This window comes from Bos indicus, chromosome 29, assembly GCF_029378745.1.
Source record: "Bos indicus isolate NIAB-ARS_2022 breed Sahiwal x Tharparkar chromosome 29, NIAB-ARS_B.indTharparkar_mat_pri_1.0, whole genome shotgun sequence".
In the NCBI taxonomy this organism is placed as follows: Eukaryota; Metazoa; Chordata; class Mammalia; order Artiodactyla; family Bovidae; genus Bos; species Bos indicus.
The window spans coordinates 10,159,424-10,177,090 of NC_091788.1; the positions used below are offsets into that span (position 1 = coordinate 10,159,424).

General features: G+C 41.5%; 1 protein-coding gene across 12 annotated transcripts in view; it reads left to right on the forward strand.

The window, feature by feature from the left end:
* SYTL2 (synaptotagmin like 2) overlaps window positions 1–17,667 on the forward strand; it is a 121,241-nt gene that overhangs the window by 75,009 nt on the left and 28,565 nt on the right. For 8 of the 12 annotated variants that reach the window (XM_070782852.1, XM_070782857.1, XM_070782856.1 and 5 more), the window contains 4 exons: window positions 8,345–8,426; window positions 9,624–9,738; window positions 10,901–11,683; window positions 15,215–17,662. In XM_070782852.1, coding sequence (XP_070638953.1) covers window positions 8,345–8,426; window positions 9,624–9,738; window positions 10,901–11,683; window positions 15,215–17,662 — 3,428 coding nt within the window. Of the gene's footprint in view, window positions 1–8,344; window positions 8,427–9,623; window positions 9,739–10,900; window positions 11,684–15,213; window positions 17,663–17,667 lie in introns of those variants that run through there. The other 4 variants (XM_019954925.2, XM_019954928.2, XM_019954927.2 and 1 more) reach the window with 2 other exon arrangements.

Below are 17,667 nucleotides of genomic sequence, written 5' to 3' on the forward strand. Positions count from 1 at the left end.
TTAGTTGCTGAGTTGTGTCCAACTCTTTGAGACTGCATGGACTCTAGCCTGCCAGACTCCCCTGTCCATGGAATTCTTCAGGCAAGAATGCTGGAGTGGGTATGTGGCCACAAACAGGGTCAGCCCAGAGCTCTAAAAAAAGAAAAACAAAAGCAAGAGTTTCTGAAGTGTGTTCTAAGCTTCCCAACTCTTTTCTTCTCCTGGTTTTTCCTCCCACACTCTTTGCCATCCCACATCCTTCAGTTCCCTTGTGGCTTCCTCCTTTCCCCTTGGAAAGGCTCTACCATGCATTCTACCCTAAGGCTTAAATTTTTAATAACTTAAGCCAGTGTGAATGAAAGTTTTGAGCTTCTTTCCTTTTCTTGGTTGTTTCTAAAAGCTTAAAGAACTACTCTGAGAATGTATCCTGATAAGGTTCAGAACCTTCAGCCACAGAAAGCAAGTTCCTAGGTACAAAGGAGGTTACATTAGAGGCAGAGGGCGTCACACGAAGGACGTGGTAGCCTACTCTGCCTACATATAAACCGGCCCTAGTAACAGATGACAGTCAGTAATAAGCCAATGACTGCTACTGTTGGGGCAGAAGTCACAGGGGGCACTGTGTGCCAGCCTGAGCCACAGGCAGAAGAAATAGGAAGCCAGATGAAAGGCCGTCTAAGAGTGAGATGCAGAGAAAAATAGGACAAAGAGAAATAGTTATGGATAGTGAGGATAGAGCCATTAATCCATAGGTTGGCTTGGTTTACTTTTAGGATATTTCTTGGAAATAAAGTGTTTAAATATCCTTGTTTGCAATTGATTGAAAAACACAGATTTAGCATCTTTCTAGGACCTAATAGAATAAATCATTCTGTAGGGTTGCAAATTCATTCTCCATGCAGTCATTCAGTCAGTCGGTAAACAGTTGTTGAGTATTTGTTGTACACAAGATAGTAGCTAGGAATTCAAAGTGGAATAATATATGATCCCTGTCCTTGAGGAACTTATTCCAGAAATAATTATATTTAAGGGATTTCTTGAAGGATAAGAAGGATTCTGTTAGGGAGACAGAGAGGACAGGACAGGCAGAGGGGCTGACATGGAGATCTGGTTTGGCTTGACATCTGGAAGGTCCAATACAGTGGATATATTGCAGTTATCAATTACTAGTTATCTCTTGAGTGCTCTACCAACACTTCAAATTTCTTCTAAACTCATCTCTAAAATTCTGTTGTATGTTTCCTCTTTTCTCCATTCCCTTAATTAGGATTTCACCATCTCTTACCTAAATTTCTGTTATAATGTCCTTATTGAATTGAACCTGTCTTCACAGTTACCAGATCATGACTATAAAAAGTAAACTGGATCATGAAGTCATTTGGTGTTTCCTTGTGACTTAAAAGTGAAAATCTAGCCTTTTGGTCAACATTCAAGGCTCTTCACAATCTGGTTCTAACTACTTATTTTAGCATGAGTGTGTGTGTTAGTCACTCAGTCATATTTGACTCTTTGTGACCCTATGGACTATAGCCTGCCAGGCTCCTCTGTCCATGGAATTCTCCAGACAAGAATACTGGAGTGGGTAGCCATTCCCTTCTCCAGGGGATATTCCCAACCCAGGGATTGAACCTGGGTCTCCTGCATTGCAGGCAGATTCTTTACCATCTAAACCACCAGGGAAGAGAAGTTCTCAACTGTGACCTGTATGTCACAATTGCCCAAGGAACTTTTAATAATCCAGATTCCCAGGGCTAAGTATCACTGTGTTGCTGTCTTGGGTTGAGGACCCGTGTCTCGCTCACCACCATCCCCCAAGCTTCTAACACTATATCCAGCACATAGTAGGTACTTGGTATCTATGGACCAAGTGAATGAATGTTGTTGCCTCTCTTACTGTTGTCCATCACTTATCACTACCTGACATTATATTACATATTCATTTTTGTGTGTGTGTTTTTCCCCCTCTCAGCTGCAAGGGGAAAAAGACTTTGTCTACTATTGCATTTCATTTTGTTCACTGCTCTCTTCCTGGAACAGACAATAGTGCCCAACGAATGTCTTGTGGAATAAATGAATGAATGAAGAATATATGGGAAAATATATTTTAAATTTTTTAAAAAGAGAAAAATAGGTGGAGAGTGAGAGATGGATTGACTGAGAATAGTTGATGATATAATGAATTATTAAATAGAGAATAATGATGAAAGAGGGGTTAATGGATAAACAAATGAGTAATAAATAATTGAATGAAGTCCTTTGGACCCCCAGGAATCCAGTAGAAAAAGAGACTAAGAGAGCAAGAAAAAATTTAAGCTACAAGGCAAGAATGGCATTGATAACATCCAGATTTTATTGCTTTGCCAAGACTGCCTCACTTCAGACATATCACCATGAGCTCTGGTGATTATAAAAACTGGAGGAGACTTTGAGGGCTATTCTCAAATTTGGACAACCACAAGTAAGGAGCATTCAGGATGGAGAACAAGAAGGCATGGAGGTAGGAGGGAGCTTGGCTGCTGCAGGGGTTGTGATGCCCATTAATCAAAAATATCCATGGAGAATGTCCCCAAAATGAGTTCAGGGAGAACAGGATAAAGCCTGTACTATGGTGTTTCTTTCCATGACATTGGCAGATTTTCCTCTGGGAATTTTCCTATGAAATGCTGCAAAAGTGATGAGTTTTCTTGCATGCAAAAGCTGTGCACTCCCACCTTTCTTTGTTTTTGGTAGGATTAAAGTGCTATTTCATTATAAGTTATCAGAGTGAACCAAAAAATGCTTTGAGCTTTATCGCCTGTGCTTCCGTGATTCTCACTTCTGACACCCCTCTCTCTTACCCCTCTCTCTGTGTTGAATGGGAACCTACCAATTAACACCATGTCTTTAGCTCTGAAATAGTATTGTTTTTTCCACTAATGCTCTTTTTCCTGGAAAGCTTTTGTTTATATATATCTATCTCCCTCTTGCAGAGGGATTAGCTACTTGCCTTAACCCTCTATAATAAGATCAGTGTGAGGCACTTCACTTGCTCCCAAAGGCAGGGTAGAGATGAGCCAAGCTATGGGACAATGCATTTGATCTTTTGTTCTTTGACTAATTGCAAATCCAGTGATGTGAATGTTTCATTTCTTGGAGGCCTGCCCTACAGAATCACTCATATTGAGCTCTTAAATGAATCTTGCTAATCCTACAGAATCTTAGATATACCCAAATTAGTTGTGAAGGATAGTTTCACTCTGACATCAGTGTGCCTTATGGATGGATGGGAATGTGTGTGTTAAATAAATCTGTAGCATGAACTGGGGTAGAACCAAAGAAGTAATATTTTACTTAAAAAAAAATACTGACTTGAAAGGCTGGCATAGTATATTTATGAATCTGCTTCACTCAAGCCCTGAGCCATTTCTTCATGTGTTTTTTTTCACATGTTTTTTTTACACATTGCGTGTAACACGTGTTAGCACAATGCTGGGTGCCAGGCACAGCATTAACATCCAAGGAATTCACAATTCGAAGAGAGAAAGCAGCAATGGCAAGAAACACAGGGAGAAAAATCACTTGAAAAATTTGCTTCTGAGTTCAGACACAGTTAATATTTATTCTGAAATGTACCTCAGAAGAGAGTATGTCCGTTGTTATTTTTAACTGCTTTACTTATTTTTTTGTTTTTTGGTCGCACCATGTAGCCTGTGGGATCTTAGTTCCCCAACCAGGGATCAAACCCATGCCCCTTGCCATGGAGCGCAGAGTCCTAACCACTGGGCTGACAGGGAATTCATTTTTAACTGCTTTAGAGGGAAAGCCTGCTTAAAGTTCAAAAGCTTTAAAAGTTGTTGCATGTGCTTAGAAGTACTTTACAGCTGGATGTAGAAGCAGATGGGCTGTCCCACTGCCCAGGTGGTATAGTTCTAAGACTGCTGTGAAGGCCGCCTTCCCCACGTGTCCCAACCAGAGTACCTAACATCCTTCTTCTTTTAAGTCTTCAAAGACTTGTATTAGAATGCAGACACTTTCAGGAGCCAAAGTCTAACAACAATATCATAGTCTAATATTTTAATAATCTTCTTACAGAAGTAAACCAGTTTTGGCTAAGTGCTCTATTTAGTATTGAGGCATCCTAGGTGGCACAGTGTTAAAAGAATCTGCCTGCCAATGCAGGAGATAAAAGAAACATGAGTTTGGTCCCTGGGTCAGGAAGATCCCTTGGAAGAGGAAATGGCGACACACTCTAGTATTCTTGCCTGGAAAATTCCATGGACAGAGGAACCTGGCAGCTACAGTCCATGGGGTTGCAAAGAGTCAGACACAACTGAGCACGCGTGCGTGCACATCTAGTATCACAGGTAGTTTTTGAAGGGTGCCTGAGGTCAGAAATTACAGAGCACAAGGTATGAGCCTTGGCTTGCTGTATGGTGTTAAGAACTCATCACGTAGAAGGTATTCAGTATCTTATTATACAGGACACACCCTAAGAATAGAAATCTTAGGAGCGGTGGAAAGCCCTCTGAGAGGGCTTGTAAGAAACAAAAGACGCAGTACGTGGCTATAGAGAGACTGTGTTCTCTTAGGAAAAATAATGCTTCCCTTTATGAATATTTAATCACCTGATTTCAACTAGCACCAGGCAGAGAGCAAATCCTAGTTCCAAGCACCAATAAAATGTGCGGTAAGATTTGAGACAGTGAGACCCACTGCCATCGGGCTAATAGGCAAGCGGCGCCACAAGGGAGGTGAGATTTGGACGGGGCTTGGCGGTGAGAGCGAGCATGTGGGTCAAGAGAGCAGAGCCAACATTTGAGGGAGCGGGTGGGGGTAGGTTGGGGGGGACCGCAGAGAGGGACAGGGAGCCAGGTTTGGCACAAAGGTCAGTGGGCAGGAGGAGTGGGAGGGTACAGGGAGCAGATGGTGGAGTGTCTCCAATTCCTTCCTGAGGATCCCGGAAAGGTAACGAGCAGGAGAGGGATGTGCCCAAAGTCTTGTTTCAGACCGTTCTAGCTTAGGGGTGGAATGCCGAAAGGATGAGGAGAGTGGAACTTTGGTGTCTGGAGGTCGAATGTGAGGCTCATACAGATGACAGGGAGGAGTCAGGAGCGGTGGAAAGGAAGCAACAGATGTGAGAGTCACTGGGAAGTTAGAATCACCCCGTCTTCATTCCAGTCCTCTTGCCATAAACTTTATTCCAGTCCTCATCATAAATGGATTTACTGATTTGAGGAATCAGTGGAGTGCAGCCCAGCCATTCCAGTGCCTGTCTCTGGAGTCAGGGTCAGACACCTGGTTCACATTCCCAGCTCTTTGGCTACCTTAACCTCTCCAAGCCTCAGTTTTCTCGATAGTAAAATGGGGAGAAGGGTACATACCGCCCAGGCATGTTGCAAAAGTCAGCTGAGAATAGGATGGCTGCTGTGTTGATAATTGCCCAGTAAAAGACAGGCAAACAAAACATCGTTGTATTCCTTGAGGGACACAAAGCCGGAGCTTAATTGAGGAAGTAGCTGCATTTTTCAGAAGCATTTTGAGGCATGAAACTCTGGTTTTTACTTTTTCTACTTAGGCAGACTTGTGAACTGTAGTTAACTAAGTACCCCACCGTCATCCCATTTTCTGCTTATCCCACCCACCAGAGAACCCAGTGAATCCTGTATATTCCTGGTAGTTCCGTGTCTGCCTCGTTTCTTTCTCTCTTTTGCTTTCTGAATAGCAGGAACAAAGACATCTTGTCTAAAACCTAAATAATGTGCCTCGTTGTAGTTTGGCAAAGCACAGATTGAAAAGAAAAAAAAAAAAGCTGTGGTCACCTGTGTGTGCTGCTGCCTTCCTGGCACTGGCTTATTTGGCCTTGAGTTGCACAGCCACTTACTCACCAGTTATGTCCCAGACACTGTACACAGTATTGCAAGGAACAGAAAGATGGCCAAGATGCTCTTGAGGGGTCTCCCTGGTTACTGTGAGAGAGAAGATACATATGCATGGGGTGAGGTTGCATCGCTCCTCATATGGTCGCATGAAATCCATAGTTGCATAGGGTTTGGTAAGAGAGAGGTTGGTTTGGTCCCTGGGCAGGTGGGGACCACGTGATGTACAGCGTGGGCGGTTGGGGTGGTGGCTGGGGGTGCAGAAGTGGGGTTTCCAGGGAGAAGAGGGAGGAGGCTATAGGGACGCTGCTTGTCCTTCGTTCTTGGGGAGAGGGAGAGGGAAGGGAGGAAGATGATAGGAGAGGAGGGTGGCAGTTTGCTCAGGTCCTGCAGTTATGCGACTGATTTATTTACTAGTTGAAAGTGTTCATTACTCAGTCGTGTCTGACTCTCTGTGACCCCACAGACTGTAGCCCTCCAGGCTCCTCTGCCCATGCGACTCTCCAGGCAAGAATACTGGAGTGGGTTGCCATTCCCTTCTCCAGGGGATGTTCCCAACCCAGGGATCAAAGCTGGGGTCTCCTGCTTTGCAGGCAGATTCTTTATTGTCTGAGCTAAGGGAGATGATACAAAGCACTCTGAGAAGATGAACATGGCATCTGCTATAAGCTTCCTCATATCGCTCACTGGCTTCTTAAAGTGACACTCAAGAGACATAGCTTTCTAGTCCTGAGCTGTGGGCTGCTTTTACTGTGAGTTCTGTCAGCGACCAGGGTCCTTTTTTCCTGTTGGCTGATAGATAGCTTGATTCCTGTTTGTGCTCACCTCTTGCAAGAACAAAGGCCGCCTGCCGTGTGTTTTGATATTAGCCTTAATTCTGGCTCCATTGTAAGTTCCCACCCTTGGTCCCTGCTCTTTCCCTCCCCACCCTGCCCCCGCCTCAGGTTCTCACATCCCTGTGTTAAGGCTGTGTTCCGCATACGTCTGCCTCATCTGCTGTAATTCCTGTCTGCAACAGTGAGGGAGGCAACGAAAGGAAGCATGCTTCCTCAAGTGTTCAGCCTGTTCCTGGGACTACCTCTCCATAGAAACATCAGTCCAAGTGCAGAGGGAACGAAAGGAAATTAAGCGGCAAGAACATCCGGCCCACGAGTTTAGAGACGGCAATCTTGGGCGAGGCTCTCTGGCTGTGGGGCAAGGTGCTCCCCTTCCCCACCTCCAGTTCCTTAGCTTCCTGGTGAAAAGCCAGCACCTTCTGAGGCATTTTTCCAAGTCCTTGACTCTGTGATGTCACTAGAAGTTTAACCAGGGTGGGGTTTAACGAGGCACGGTGCTTTCAAGCAATAGTGACCTCCCCTCTTATGCCTTGAGCCGGGGCGCCTGGAGCAGGAAGTCTGAGCAGGTGGTTTTCCTCCCTTTCCAAGGCCACTGTGACCTCCTTTGTCCTTCTCAGTCACCAGGGGAGTGGTGGTTCAGGAGGGAGCCAGCTCAGCTCAACTTTCCTCCATTCACACTCCCCGTAGTACTCTCACCCCAGGGCTGCCCGGTCCCTGGGGTAGGGAGCCAGGGTCTGCAGAATCCTCCTCTCCCCTCTGGGCCAGCTACAGGCTTCTAACCTCCCACCATCCTCTGACTGCGCTCCATCCTCACTCCTCTTGTATTTGAACAAGAACTCACCTGGCCAGCCTGGAGAGTCGGGGAAGCTTCCCCGTAAGTTGCCCCCATCCACCATCCTCCCAGCATCTCCATCTGCTGTTTCTTCTGTGTCATTGCCCAACCACTTGTCTCACCTGAGTCTTTTCTTCAGCTATTTTCTTTTTTTAAAATACTGATTTATTTGGCTGTGTCAGATCTTAGTTGCGGCACCCAGGATCTTTGTTGCATTGGGGGGGATCTTTCGTGACGGTGCATGGACTCTGTAGTTGTGGCCTCTGGGCTCAGTAGCTCTGTGGCATCCAGGATCTTAGTTCCTTCACCAGGGGTCAAACCTGTTTCCCCTGCATTGCAAGGCAGATTCTTAACCACTGGACCACCAGAGAAGTCCCGCTTTAGCCATTTTCTACCTGAGTTAGAGTAAGCAGTGCCATTCCAGTCTTGGACCAGAGAATCTCTGGAACACTTTGGGGCCTTATTTCAGCAAGGGTATTCCCTTCTTGAGAACAATTTGCTCACTTTCTAGTCTGCATCTGATGTGAGGTCCCAACTTTCAGATGAGTTTATTTGTACAAATTTCAGCCATGAACCTCCTGTGTGCCTGGCACGGTGATAAAATCTTCAAGGCTTCTGATGGATGGTTTTGCCTTGTCTCAGGCCTGTCTTTCATTCCTGTTTTCCCATTGCCTTTGCTTCGCTGCTTAATCTCTCAGCTCCAACTCCCTCTTCCTTCCTGGCAGTTTGATTTTACAAACTTCCTCTCCTATCCTGTCTTAATAGCTTCTGGCTTCAGAGGCATGATTTACGCTTCCTCAAAGGGTAAGGTTTTATTCTCTGAATTATTGTTTCTTTTGCAGTTCCAGCGTGGTAAATCCAGCATCCACCATGATTGATGCATCCCAGGAAAACACAAGGAAGTCAGCTATATCTCCAGCCAAGGTAGATTGAACTTGGACTTTGAAAAGCTCATTTGGGGCCAGAATGCTGTTCTCTCATTTTATCAAAGCACCATGAAAAAGAGGAATTTGTAGTACTTTTTCCCCATCAAATATAGATAAGTTTTACTATTTAATATAGGAAATCACTCTTTTGGTGGACCTAGATTTTTTACCCTAAAGAATAAAAAGTCTGACACTATTGGGGGCTGCTTCTTTTAAGCATATGGCGTGTGGCTTGTTAGTTCCATGACAGTCCTTATTCCTATTCATGGCTTCCTGAATTCCTGTTACAAGTCTTCTTGTGGGAGAGGATTTTCAATTTATGAAACTACAGATAGCGAACACTGATTTTCAGTCTTATATTAATAAAGAAAAATACTAGGAGCGGGGATAACTTAGGAGTTCAGGATTAACATATACACACTACTATATATAAAACAGATAACCAACAAGGACCTACTGTATAGCACAAGGAACTATATGCAATATTTTATGATAACCTATAAGAGAAAAGAATATGAAAAATGTATATATAACTGAATCACTTTGCTGTACAACTGAAACTAACACAACATTGTAAATCAAGTATACAAGTTGAAAAGCAGAACTCTTTTTATTGACATGCTTTCTGACATTAGAATCAATGATCGTATTAGTGACTATGAAGCACTTCAAGATACCTTGATTCTTAAATCCTTATAGAAAAGGTCGGTTACAATTATATTTAGTATGACTTTAACCTATCACAGAGAGTCTTGTACAGTAGAAGAGCGCTGGTGTGAATCTGCCGTAATTAGAGCCTCAGGTTTACCCTGACCTGTGACCACCTCTTTGATGTGTTCAGGCCCAAGTTTTTTCACTTCTGTAAAAATCTCACCTTTGTGAGATTAGATTCGAATGCCTGGTTCTGGTTTAACTTTGTAAGACTTTGGAATTGAGTACATTTTACTCAGTTTTGGTCTGATTTTTTTTTTTTTTTTTTTGGCATGGCATATATATAGTGATTCTTTGCTGACTGGATTAACTAGGACCATCATTTTTCTTTCTTTTTTTTTTTTTTAGGACCATCATTTTTCAAACATGCCAGATAGAGTTTACTGGACAAAACTATTAACTATTGCATATAATAAGCATTTGCTGACACTGACTTGCTGTTATGACATATAAAATGAATTTAATAAACAATATTTTTCCCCAGCCAAGGAAGAATCCGTTTAATAGCTCCATGTTGCCAGAAGATCACTTATCTCAACAAACCAAAAATGAGCAGTCAAAAAATGGAAAGACTGGTTTATTTCAGACTTCAAAAGAGGGTAAATATTATTTTTATTGAGCTAGATATTTTTATCTTTGTTATCTGTGGACTAAGGGAAATTCTCAGAGTTCCTTTAACTAAAATAGCTTTCAAGAGAAAGTGAAAAATTGTGATGGTTTTCTTATTCTTCTGCTATACCCACCATTTTCCTGTCCGAGAAAAGGAAGCAGAAATTTTAGAAACCGGAAGTTCATGCATTCCAGGCTCAGAGGTGACACTGTGTGACCTCCATGCCTTGGGTTCCCCCTCATTGATCTGGGAAATTTTTTGACCAGAGGCATTCAGTCACTCACTGAACACTATTTATTGAATATCTACTGTGCAGACACAGTTCTCTGTTTAAAATTAAAAGAGTTTGCCTCAAGACTTGATAATGTTACAATCCTCTAATCTGTAATTATCAGCTCAGTCTCCTAGGAGCATTTGATTAGATTTGTTGCTGAACTGATTGAAGTCTGCCTCTTACAGAATTTTACCATTCTTACATTCTATTAAGAAGAAACATTAGACAATTTAATCTCTTCGAAATCAACTGTAAGAAGATTCCACAGGCATTAAAGACTGGACAAGGGGTAGAAAATTAATTTGGTTATTGTTCGGTTGCTAAATTGTGTCCAACTCTGTGACCCCCATAGACTGGAATTTTAATTACACTGTTTGTATTTTATCCTCTCCATTGGATACACTTTGTATAACATAAAATATTTTATAGAAAAGAAGTCACTGGAACATGGTATCTGTTTTTTTTTTTTTTTTTACCTTTTTGTCAAAATTAATTTTTATTTTAGGTGTTGAAATTTTCTTTTTAGAAAACTGAGCTCATTTTTCTGGTTTCCATACATGAATTTTTTTAAGTGACTTTTGTATTTTTTCTTTATTCTCCTCAAGGAGTTTTTGAAATTTCTTAAAAAAAATTTTTTTTCTGTTGAGTATAAAATACCACAAGGTGTGAATATAAAGCATAGCCATCTTAAATTCAGTGAAGTTCATGCATGAGTTTTTTTAGGGTTTTTAATTAGGTCTGTACTTAACCTTCATGCTTTATTGTCTTTTAATATTTTAGCATTTTTTGCTAAATGTAGGTTAAGTTTAGGATAGGTGTTTTAAATTAATGCGTTACTCTCCATTTGGTATATCATCTGATATGTTTTACTTTTCAGGGGAGTTGTCAGAGTCCAAAGAAGAGTCATCTATCCTGGATATTTCAAGCCAAAAGTTAGAGAAACCAAAGCAGACTCTTCCAGGTCCTGAGAATGGGTTCCCAATCAAGGCTCCAGTCCCCAAACCCAGGAAAATGATCTACAAGTCCCAGGACTTAAAGCAAGATGACAACCAGCCTTTTCCTAGACAGAGGACAGACTCCCTGACCACAAGAGGGGCTCCCAGAGGGATCCTGAAACGCAATTCCAGTTCCAGTAGCACAGACTCAGAAACTGTGCGTTTTCATCAGAACTTTGAACCCAAAAGCAAAATTGTGTCCCTGGGCCTAACTATCCATGAGAGAATTTCTGAGAAGGAGCATTCTTTAGAAGACGACTCTCCCTCAAACTCACTGGAGCCATTAAAGCATGTGAGATTCTCTGCCGTGAAGGATGAACTGCCACAGAGTTCAGGGCTGGTCCACGGCCGGGAAGTGGGAGAATTTAGTGTTTTAGAGTCTGATAGGTTGAAGAATGGAACAGAAGATGCAGGGCTCACAGATGAGGTTTGGAATGACCCTCAGCCTTCCCAGTACACAAACGGTTTGCCTTTTCAGTCATCAGCCTCAAGCCCAAGTCCATCAAAAAATGAAACAAGTCAGCCAACGACTTCTGGTTCCTTTCCAATTAATGAGCACCCTTCTTCCAAAGAATTTTTAACTACAAGAGCACAGTCCACTGAGAATTCACACACCATCAATGAACACAAAACTAGCTCATCAGAATTGTCCAAAAACCCTGCTGGTAAGAGATTCATCACTACCAGGCTATAAAAACTGACCCATTGGGCTTGGGATGGCCCAGATAGCCAGGCAGCCTAGTAGAAGCCCATTTTGCCTTCTAGGTATTCCAGCTAAAATTTAGGCAGAAGCCACTAGGAAATGTTTATACCTCTGAAAAGGTTTGCAGGTTGTCCTCAATCACCAATAACCAAAAGATCCAGAATAGCACACTTTCTGGCACATATTACACTTCATCCTAAACAGTTATAAGTGTGTCAGTCATTTAGTCAAACAAATTATAGTATTTTTTTAGTTATATCAAGGTTTGTATACAGAGTGAAAATTAAACATATGCTAATACCTTTATATAGAGTAAATATATTATTATTCACCTAATGCAAATTTATTGATTCCCATTTAACAAAACTTTGGCTTCTCTTTAATTTCAGGAGAACCTTCACTTTCTTAGCCTCAAAGGATGGGAAACTAGACTTTAAATTCTTACTAGGAAAAAGCTTCATATTGATACCATGTCTTGCCCAGGGCCTTCATCCATTTGTTCCTAGACTTTAAATATTGTGAAGGAAACTTTCTCCTTCAGTTGCTGTGAGTTGAGAGGCAGTGGGAATACTGATTTTTCTTGCTGGCTCACTGATTTAGCCCTCTCTTGAAGATCTTAGAGCTCTCAGAGGATGCCTCAAACTGCTTTCTGATACCCATATGATTACGTCATAGTTCATGTGTTTTAAAACAGAAGCAGTGGGAAAAACAATTGTATGTACTCTCTCTCATCTTCATTAAGTCTTACTCCAACCCCATGATAATTTCTGTAGTCAGAAAAATATATTGTAGCAGCAGTCAAGTTTCTAAATCATTTTTCTTCTCATCCCCTATTGGTCATTGTTGCGTTGACCCTAAGTCACTTTTGCTCAGTCTTACTCTTTCTCACTTACTCAGATCAACCCACTTCTTAAAGACAAAGTGTCTCCATTATCCCCTCCCTGGATATTTTAAATAATTTGAAAAAGGCAGAATATATATATTTTTTAGTTTTAAAATTAGCAGGTACTTCTTCAAAGATATAAAGGAACTCATTTTAAGGAAACTTCTAAAGTTTGAGTAAACACTAACCAATAATTAGATGATGCTTAAATGTTTATCTAAAAGATGAAAAAATTCTTTGGTAATATTTTGTTTTGGTATAATCCATAGAAAAAAATGGTAAACCTTTCCTGTTTTTCAAAGTGCACCTGCTTTCTCATAGACTACCTTGACAATTTTCTGTTAGCTATTTATTTATGCTTTCTGATTTTAAAATCTAACTCACCATGAAATCTGGGAAGAAGGCATCATCAGTAAACCCATATTGATTGACAGACAGGCCTTCTGGTCTTGAAGCTTATAAACAAAGTTCTGCTTATTCACTAATGCCCTGTTTTCTCCCTGCTTACCACAAAAATATATACAAGTAAATAATGGAGCATAAAAAGAAAATCAGAACTGAAAAATGGTAAACTCTAATTGTGCAAATTATGAGAGTTTAGCTCTGAGCTTTAGGACAATCACTATCACACTCATTAAAAAAAATTATTAGAGTATAGTTACTTTACAATATTTTTTTAAGTTTCTACTGTACAGTGTAGTGAATCAGCTATATGTATACCTATATCCCCTCCTTTGGGGATCTCCTTCCTATTTAGGTCACCACAGGGCATTGAGTAGAGCTCCCTATGCTATACAGTCCGTTCTCATTAGTTACCTGCTTTACACGTAGTAGTGCGTATACATCAGTCCCAAGCTCCCACTTCATCCCACTCCTCCTTTCCCATTGGCGACCATACATTTGGTCTGTACGTCTGTGTCTCTAGTTCTGCTTTTCAAATACACACTCATTATTATACCAGAAGAAAACAAAAGAATTCCTCAAAGGAAACAAAAACATTACCTGGCATCAAGTTTTTTAAATAACTGTTCTTGTTTTTAAAATAATACACTTTTATTTGAAAAGTGTGAAAACATTTGAGAAGAAATATGCACAAAATAAAACAATGATCACCTGTGATATCAACTATTGCTAATGTTTCCTCGTAGGGACTTTCGATAATTTTCAGGCATGGATATCATTGGAATTATGTTTACACTGTCCAGACTTCTTTTTTCACTAACAGTGTATTACAAGAATTTTTTTCCTCATTAGTCTTCCATTAAACAGCCTAACAGAGAACTCTTAAAGATCTCTCAAAGGAATTCACCATCACTGACATATTTTTAATAGTGTCATGTGTAGTTATGAAAGGAAACTACTATCCACTGTGTGCCAGTTATTGTATAAGCCTTTGTTGTTTTATATTTAGCCAGAGTTTATAATTAAAGAGAAAATTTTATTAATTGACATCTCCTCTGGTGCACTTGAAATGTAGCCAACTTCATAAAAATTCAGCTCATATAATTTTCAAGAACATATATGTAGCTTAGCATTTATAAGGAAGAACGAGAAATGCTGAAACACCCACATGTTAACTAAAGGGAAAGAATGCCTGAGTTCCCTCACGTGCCTGTGCCTAAGGCTCAGAAAGGTCTCAGCCTGCTTTCTCGATAGCTTAAGAACTTCAGTGCCCTTCTCTAGCCTCCTATCCATTGGGTAGCAAACATCAGGCAGCAGGTAGAATTCACATTCTCTGTCAGGCCTCATTTTACTTTGTCTCACAGAAACTTCCTCCAAAGTTGCAAATTATAGAAGGGAAGTAGGGGATCGCGGAAGAGCCCTTGAGACCATGGTCTGAAACTGCAGTATACAAAACGACCACTGAGATAGCCAGTAGGAAAGATTCCTGGGCCCGATCTTCAGAGATTCTGGCTCAGTGTATCAGGATTAAGGCCCCAGGATGCAAATATCTTCATTGTGCCATTCTGATGGTTTGGAAGGAACTCCTTGTTTAATCTTCCTTGAACGTTGTTTTCCTAACTCCTGAGCTCGCGTAAGTCTTTGTTACTCAACATTATTTTTGTTCTATTCGGTTTTGGTTTGGGCCACATTGCATAGCATGTGGGATCTTACTTCTCTGACCAGGGATCAACCCCACATACCTTGCATTAGAAACTTGGAGTCTTAACCAGTAGAATGCCAGGGAAGTCCTGTGTTTCTCAAACTTGAGTATAAGCCCTCTCTAGGGTTTATGAGTGGGCCAGTAGATAATCAACAAGAGGTATCTTCCTGGAGTGTCTGTTTTATGCAAAGCTTTGGGAAAAATTTGTATGTAAAATGTAGCACGGATCAGAATATAAAATCTACTTGAATTTTTAGAATAAAACAGACGCTTGTAAGAAATTCCCCTTATAATTCCAGGGGCCTGTATTTTACTATTATAGGGCATCTTTGGTAGAATACCTTAATTAGGATGGTTTATATTATAACTCCTGATAAATGCTGATGTAAACAACTGATGGTGGAGCAAATGTAAATACAGAGTGCCTGTTTAGAAGGTAATGTGATTGCATGACAATTCTTGAAGCGTTCTCTTTTCTTATTTAGAAGAGCATTTCTGTGTTGCAGATGAACTGTCTTGCACTGAGCCCGAGTCATCTCAGGTGCCAGACTGCAGTTCTAGAGACCATCAGCAAGGTAAGCCCCCTCTACTCCAGGCCCTAAGAGCTAAGACGTCCTCACATTCTGGTCCATATGCCACTGAGATAAGGAAGACAACTGATGATTCCATATCTAAAGTCTTAGACTGGTTTAACCGAAGCTCTTATTCAGATGACAGTGTGGCATCTCTGCAATATCCCCAAGACATAGAGCCCAAAGAAAAACCAGACTCCAAGCCACAGATCGCTGTTGCCTTGGTGACAGAGGATGCCAGTCAAGAAGGAAATGGTTTGATTGCTCTACTACCCACCAAAGTTGAATTGACACCTGTGGGACCTGATTCAACATTCCAGGTAGAGGAACATACGCTGCCTTCTGGAAATTGCCAAGATAACAATGTGCACATCAAACCCAGATCTATTAATTTGTTCCCACAAGGCAAGGAAAGTCTGGGCATGTTGCAACCATTTGAAATCTACAGTCCAAATCAAGAGAGTAAAACTAAAGACTATAGCCAAGGTTCAAAAAACATAGGGAAAGCAGTTGGGGTACTTATTCCAGCCAATAAGTGTTCCTACAGTGTTCACAAAGGACCTCATGCAGAAGACCAAGTTCTATGCAATATTAAGGATGCTGGCAGCTTAGGTGAAGAAGAACCCCAGCTTCGTGTTTATGAAAAAAATATAAGAAAGTCAGAAGTAAATTTTGACTCTTCCACAATTATCCAAGAGCCAAGTTTGAAAGCCCACGCAAAGGCAGAGAGCGAGAGCAAAGGAAGAGATACTTCCATCCTAAAATCTTCTTTAGAACCAGAGAATATTGAGTCACCACCTGGGGCTGCCAGCGGCGTATCTCCTTGGAAGAAGCTTGAGGTCCAGGTACCAGAAGCTGGTGAGGTTCCCCAGAACCGAGTACAAAGAGAGAAATACAAGAGAGTGAGCGACAGAATATCCTTTTGGGAAAGTACAAAAGCTGCCATTCATAAAGAACCCCCACCTCCATTCAGTCAGGAACGACCTTCTGCTAAAGCACGTCAGCCTGTGATGTCCATGGACAGTTTGCCTATGAGCCGTGGTAAATGTAATACTCAAGTCACTACCAAACAAGTAATCCTAGATAACGATGGCCAAGCAGCCCATGTCTCCGGTTTTTACTCCTCAAAGAAACCTAAAGAGACCAGGCCCCAAATATCAGGTCCATCCAAAAATGATCCTTCAGCTGACCAGTCAGGCACAGTGTCTCTCTTTCAGAATAAGACAACTGAGCCTGTAAAAAGATTACCAGTGACAGACAGTTTGCATTCTGAAAAGGACATTACTTTCCCACCATTGCATCATCCTTCAAATGTCGGGATTGAAATGCATACCTCTTTGGAGAAAGACAGATCTCTAATTGGTGAACGGAATCCCAACTTTAAAGTTATGTCCTTACAAGAAAGAATCAATGAACCCAATACAGAACAAGTCTATAATCACTCTCAATTTGAGAATTTGAGAAGGTTTTGGGACTTAGGTGCCAATCCAAACTGTCAAGATAATATTGAGAAGAATACTACCACAATAAGCCAAAAAAATTCTGTGCTTTTTAATAGTCAGAAACACAAAGAATTCAGTGATGTGACATCATCAGGAAACAGTACCCATGAGAGAGAGATGCTTCTAGACCAGAAAGAAATTCCGGCAAGAGAGGAAATAGAGAAATTAAATTCAAAGGGCACACTCCAGGTGTTGCCAGATGACACCACATTTCCATGGAGACCACCCAGAAAGTCCACTCATCAGTTGCCAAGATATGAGTCATCAAAGGAAAACATGGGGAAAAATACTGAATGCTTTGTTACCCCAATGTTCAAGGGAGAAAACGATGACTCTGACCAAGAGCTCGAAGAGATTCAAGAATCCATTGTGAAAACAAGTGTTTCATCTAAAGACTACAAAGACACGCTTAATGACAGCTTACAGAAGCTGCTTTTCGAAGCCTCGTCACCAGTCCTCCAGCCTTCTGGTGGAAACGTTCAGGAAAAACAAGTGTTTGAACCAGATGTTTCTGAAAATAGGACATGGCCTCAGGAGACAGATTTTGCTGCTCCTGAGGAAGAAGCCAAAAGGCCTAAAGAGATCAGTAATGAGCATATAGACAAAACAGTAGCTCCTCCAAAGGCCTATTTGAACACTTTGACTGCTAGTCTGGACAAACTCCTGAAGGAAGCAACTGGAAGCCCACCCTCTCCCTTGCAAACCAAATGTGAACCCACCACCACTGGGATCAGCTCAGAGTCTGAAGAAAGTAGCGTTGATGAAAACAGGATAGAGCAGAGTCAGAACACGTCAGCCGATGAGAGAGAGAAAATGGCTTCTTTTCCAGAGGGGACAGAAACTTGGGGAAATAGCACTCTCTCCCAGGAAGCTCAAAGTGGTGAG